The sequence below is a fragment of the Enhydra lutris genome, unplaced genomic scaffold (assembly GCF_002288905.1).
Source record: "Enhydra lutris kenyoni isolate GAN:26980312 unplaced genomic scaffold, ASM228890v2 scaffoldscaffold37, whole genome shotgun sequence".
Taxonomy (NCBI): domain Eukaryota; kingdom Metazoa; phylum Chordata; class Mammalia; order Carnivora; family Mustelidae; genus Enhydra; species Enhydra lutris.
In genome coordinates, this window is record NW_019154121.1 from 26,532,947 (window position 1) to 26,538,579 (window position 5,633).

The following is a 5,633-nucleotide window of genomic DNA, read 5'->3' on the forward strand; positions in this document are numbered from 1 at the left end:
CTGCTTCTCCCTCTGCCTGCTGCTCCCCCTGCTCGTGCTCTCTCTCTCTCTCTCTGTGTCATATGAATAAATAAAATCCTTTTTAAATAATCGATGGGAAACACAGAGCTGAACAGTGTTAGGGCCTCCAGCTGGGACAGCCAAGGGAGGGGGTCGAGGGCCGAGTCTGTAGGAAAACTACCATGCCAAGGGGCGGGGCTTCGCTGTCCAAGACTCCTGCCTAGTGGAAACCCAATTCCTCCCATAAACCAACTAAGTTCATCTCTGCTACTGCGTTCCAGAGCCATGCGGCCAGCCACCCTGGCCCTCCGTTGGGCCGTGGCCGCCATCTTGGTGCTGCAGGCGACGACCACGGCCAAGTACCCCTCAAGGACCCTGCACAGCAAGGCTGGGGTGTTCGAGGACCTGAGCGCCCAAGAGCTGAAGGCCGTGCGCAGCTTCCTCTGGTCGCGGGAGGAGCTGAGGTTGGAGCCCTCCAAAGCGCCCACCATGGCTAAGAACTCCGTGTTCCTCATTGAGATGCTGCTGCCCAAGAAGCAACAGGTACTGAAATTTCTAGACAAAGGCGGGAAGCCTCCCGCCCGCGAGGCCCGAGCCGTCATCTTCTTCGGAGCCCAGGAGCATCCCAACGTCACCGAGTTCGCCGTGGGGCCCCTGCCACGGCCCTACTACATGCGAGAGCTGCCCCCGAGGCCGGGGCACCGCACCACCTGGGCCTCCAGGCCCATCACCGGGGCCGAGTATGCCCTCCTGGCCCAGGCCCTGCAGAAGGCCACCAGGCCCCTGCACCAGTTTTTTCTTGATACCACAGGCTTCTCCTTCCAAGACTGTCACTCACGCTGCCTGACCTTCACGGACGTGGCGCCCCGCGGCGTGGGCTCCGGCCAGCGCCGCTCGTGGTTTATCCTGCAGCGCTTCGTAGAGGGCTACTTCCTGCACCCCACGGGGCTGGAGCTCCTCCTGGACCACGGCAGCACCAACGCGCAGGACTGGACGGTGGAGCTGGTCTGGTACAACGGCAAGTTCTACCCGAGCCCGGAGGAGCTGGCACGGCAGTACGAGGAGGGGCAGGTGGACGTGGTGGTTCTGGAGGGCCTGCCCCCCGAGGGCCCTGGCGGGGACGGCACCGAGGAAACACCCCTCTTCTCCTCCTACAAGCCGCGCGGGGAATTCCCCACCCCCAGCCCCTGGAATGGCCCCCGCCTGGTCCAGCCCGAAGGTCGCCGCTACAGGCTGGAGGGCAGCACGGTGCTCTACGGCGGCTGGAGCGTGTCCTTCCGGCTGCGCTCGTCCTCGGGGCTGCAGGTCCTCAATGTGCTCTTCGGCGGCGAGCGCGTGGCCTACGAAGTGAGCGTGCAGGAGGCCGTGGCGCTGTACGGGGGGCACACGCCCGCGGGCATGCAGACCAACTACATCGACGTGGGCTGGGGGCTGGGCAGCGTCACACACGAGCTAGCGCCCGGCATCGACTGCCCGGACACCGCCACCTTCCTGGACGCCCTCCACCACTACGACGCCGACGACCCCGTGCGCTACCCCCGCGCCCTCTGCATCTTTGAGATGCCCACGGGAGTGCCGCTTCGCCGACACTTTAATTCCAACTTCAGTGGCGGCTTCAACTTCTACGCGGGACTGAAAGGCCAAGTGCTGGTGCTGCGGACCACGTCCACGGTCTACAACTATGACTACATCTGGGACTTCATCTTCTACCCCAACGGGGTGATGGAGGCCAAGATACACGCCACCGGCTACGTGCACGCCACCTTCTACACCCCCGAGGGGCTGCGCTACGGGACCCGCCTGCACACGCACCTGCTGGGCAACATGCACACCCACTTGGTGCACTACCGCGTGGACCTGGACGTGGCAGGTAGGACCCGGCGTCGGAAGCACCCTCCCAGCCAAACATCTGCCTTCCAGGGGGAGGTGGTGCTGAGACTTCCCCGGAGGCATAGAATCAGGAGCCTAGCCTGCCTCTCTGCAGACGACCGTGCAGACACACGTTTGCCCCTGAGGAACGGGGGAAGTGACCAGCATGTCCTTGACCCTGGATGCAGCCAGTGGGCTCTGGTCTGGCGCTGGGGCTCCCTGACCCCTGCAGGGGTGGATGGGGCAGGTGCACAGGTGGGGTTGGGGAACAATGCCTAGGAGTGTAAGAAATGTCGCTGCCTAAGGCTATGTCGTCTGCAGCACTCATCGTCTCCTGGATTAATGATGTCACCCTGAAACATGGCAGGGACATCATGACAGGCTTTAGCTGTCCGAACAGGCCTGACTCTGAGTTGTCTTCTAGTTCCTCTGTTGTTTTTCTGGCTTTCATTCCTTCCCTCTACTCAGTGCATACCCCCAACATCATCTGCGCTCCACTCCTGATGGTCTGCTCTTGGATGAGCTCTGGGATGGAGAACGCAGCCCAGAAAAGAGGGTATTTCAGGTCAGGGGGCTTCCTTCTCATTGTCCTCCTTCCTGTACCCCTGCAGGCACCAAGAACAGCTTCCAGACCCTGCAGATGAAACTAGAAAACATCACCAACCCCTGGAGCCCCAGACACCACCTGGTACAGCCAACCCTGAAGCAGACAAGTTACCACCGGGAGCGCCAGGCGGCCTTCCGCTTCGGACAGCCTCTGCCCAGGTACCTGCTCTTTGCGAGTCCCGAGGAGAACCGCTGGGGCCATCGGCGCAGCTACCGGCTACAGATCCACTCCATGGCCGACCAGGTGCTGCCCGTGGGCTGGCAGAAGGAGCAGGCTATCACCTGGGCCAGGTAAGGGAGGCCTGGGAGGCGGGGGAGGGCTAGTATTCATGGATTTCTGTGTGTCCGTGTGTCTATCTATGAGATCTGGGTCTACGTGGTGGTGTATTGGGCCCGGGAACACGGGTGTGTGTGTGCTCTGGCTCTGTGTTGGGGGAGGGGAGCGGAGCGCCAAACCGAGCACCTGAGCCTCGAATGACATTTGGTGAGTCTGGCTGACCCCCCCGGAGATGATCTCACCACAGGGGGAGACAGTATCTTACCCCATCGTTTACCCAGAGGGTGTCTCTGGGAGGGCTGAGAGGCCCCCTGGCACCCAGAGCCACCAGGCTCCCCCTCTGGGCAGGTACCCCCTCGCCGTGACCAAGTACCGGGAGTCCGAGGTGTGCAGCAGCAGCATCTACAACCAGAACGACCCCTGGGACCCACCTGTGGTCTTCGAGGAGTTTCTTCGAAACAATGAGAACATTGAAAACGAGGTACTGGGGGGCACCTGGGTGCGCAGTTTGGTTAAGTGTCTGGCTCTTGATTTACGATCAGTTCGTGATCTCAGGGTCATGGGATCGGGCTCTGTGTCAGGGTCCGTGCTCCGTGGGGAGTCTGCTTGAATTCTCCCTCTCCCTCTGCCCCCCCTTCAGCTCGCACGTGTGTGTGCGCGTTCTCTCTCTCTCAAATAAATAAAAAAGAGGGAAAAAAGAGAGAGAGAGAAAAAAGGTACTGGCCCTGCCTTGCTCCAGCCGGAGCCCGAGATCAGATCTGTGCTGGGTCTCGGGTGGAGGGGGAGCTCAAAGGTCTCTCCACTCCTTAAACAGGGGACTGGGGGAGGTTGCCCACCCCTCCCCCTCTGAGCCTCCTTAGCGCCTGCCCGTCCCTGTCAACCACAGGACTTGGTGGCCTGGGTCACTGTGGGCTTCCTGCACATCCCCCACTCCGAGGACATCCCTAACACTGCCACACCCGGAAACTCCGTGGGCTTCCTGCTCCGGCCTTTCAACTTCTTCCCTGAGGACCCATCCCTGGCGTCCAGAGACCCCGTGATCGTGTGGCCCCGGGACAGTGGCCCCAACTACATCCAGCGCTGGAAGGAGGAGGAGAGGGACTGCTTGATGCCTGACCCTTTTAGCTACAATGGAACCTACAGGCCTGTATGAAGGACCCTCTGCCCCCAAGTAACCCACCTAGAAGCCCAGGTGCCCCCCCAGGGACAGACAATAAAGCCCTCAGGGCTCAGCTCCGTGTGCTGCTTCTTGGGGGGAGGACACACCCAGATGAGAAAGCAGGTAGCCTTGACCTCCCTTCACCTTCGTCTACTCCACCCCAGAAAAGACTTCTATCACGAAGGCAAGGTCGTTCACTGAAGTACTAGATTCATCTGTCAGATTGGTTGTAAAAAACAGATGAGCAGCTCCCTCTCTGGGGTCTGTGGGGACTTTGGGATGTCACTGAGGGGCAGGCAAAGTCGTGTGGCCATAGGAGGATGCTGCAGAAAATGGGCAAAACCACCCATCCTCTACCCTGCAACCCACTGATCCGGCTCCCGGGACTCTGTCCCAGAGGTTTCCCTACAAACAGAGGAAAGACATGAGCAAGCAGTGAGGGACTGCGGTGCCATTTGTAATAGCGGAGTCTGGAGGCCACCCAGACGTCTATCTACAAGACAGACCTGCGGGTGTGAATAAACAACAGTACAGCCACACGATGCCATCCAGGTGATCCTACAGCCGGGGACATCTCTGCACTGGTGGGGAAAGAGCTTCGGGATGTAGACACCCCAGAGAGGGAGACTGTCTACCTGACCTAAGCTCCTGCCAAAGGCCCAAGTCCTAATACAATGACGTTGAGTGTTGGGATTGTAATAGGAGTTTGGTGGGGGAGGGGGTGACATATACATTCGAACAGTAGCGCCTCAAGGTCATGGGGGAGGTGGACCACCCAGGGGAGGAAGCAGGAGTCCTCAACGTAAAGCAAGCCCCGGGGAACGCACCAACTCCCTGCCTTCTCCTCTCCTCTGCTGAATTGTTTTCATTTCCTAATCATAAGAATGTACTACCCATTTGAAAAAATGTAAATCTAAATTTTAGAAGAGGAAGGGAGGGACCCTTGTTCATGGCTGGAACTGATAAGGCAGGCTGCTTCCTCCTGGGTTCCTACCGATCCCCAGACTTTCTCCTCCGATCCCCAAGAGAAGCCATGGGGAAAATAATCGGCCCACAGATGTGGCTGGTTTTCTCTTCCCTTTGCATGAACAAAGACTTGGTGCCATTCCCACCTGGGGAAGTTGGCCCATCCCTCTCGTTCCTGCTCTTCTTTATCATCCACCAAATGGGGGAAAGGGGTGGCCATCACTCCCCCATCTCCTCACCATGCACCCGGCTGGTGGGACTATCTGAGACTTGTTTGGACTTGAGAGGGGCTCACAGTACAGCCCCCACCTCCTTTATCTACTGTAGTCTAGATGGGCTCGCCCACTAGGCTTGGGGGCCCACCCCTAGCTAACCTTCACTGTGACCTTGCTTTCCTCCGCCATTGTTCTGATTGCCTGTTCCTACCCTGGAATCTGGTGGGAAGGCGTGGCTGTGGTGGGGGTTCCCTGGTGCCCAAGGGATGTTAGCCAAGCAAACAAAACTTGCACTGGCCTCAGTATTCCAAGAATCCACTGAAAAAAAACTTTTATTTGTACGGCAGTGAGAAGGTGAATCTTAAGCTTTTCATCTGAACACCATTAGGACAAACATAGGAATTGGACACAGAATTTTGTAACAACGGATATGATATTTAAAATAGCAACAGTTTTTATCTTAGCCATTTTCTTAAATTTTTGAAATTATCTGAGCATTGTTTCAAAGCTCTGGAACTACTAAAACACAAAAGATTATGAA

At 58.2% G+C, this 5,633-nt stretch overlaps 1 protein-coding gene across 1 annotated transcript; it reads left to right on the forward strand.

Moving 5' to 3' along the window:
- The first annotated feature begins 285 nt into the window (after positions 1–285).
- Positions 286–3,985, forward strand: LOC111154511 (amine oxidase, copper containing 1). The gene is made up of 4 exons (XM_022514152.1): positions 286–1,870; positions 2,481–2,766; positions 3,101–3,233; positions 3,639–3,985. Exons 1-4 carry the CDS (start codon positions 286–288, stop codon positions 3,903–3,905), a joined length of 2,271 nt encoding a protein of 756 aa, XP_022369860.1. The 3' UTR covers positions 3,906–3,985.
- Positions 3,986–5,633: the final 1,648 nt, after the last annotated feature.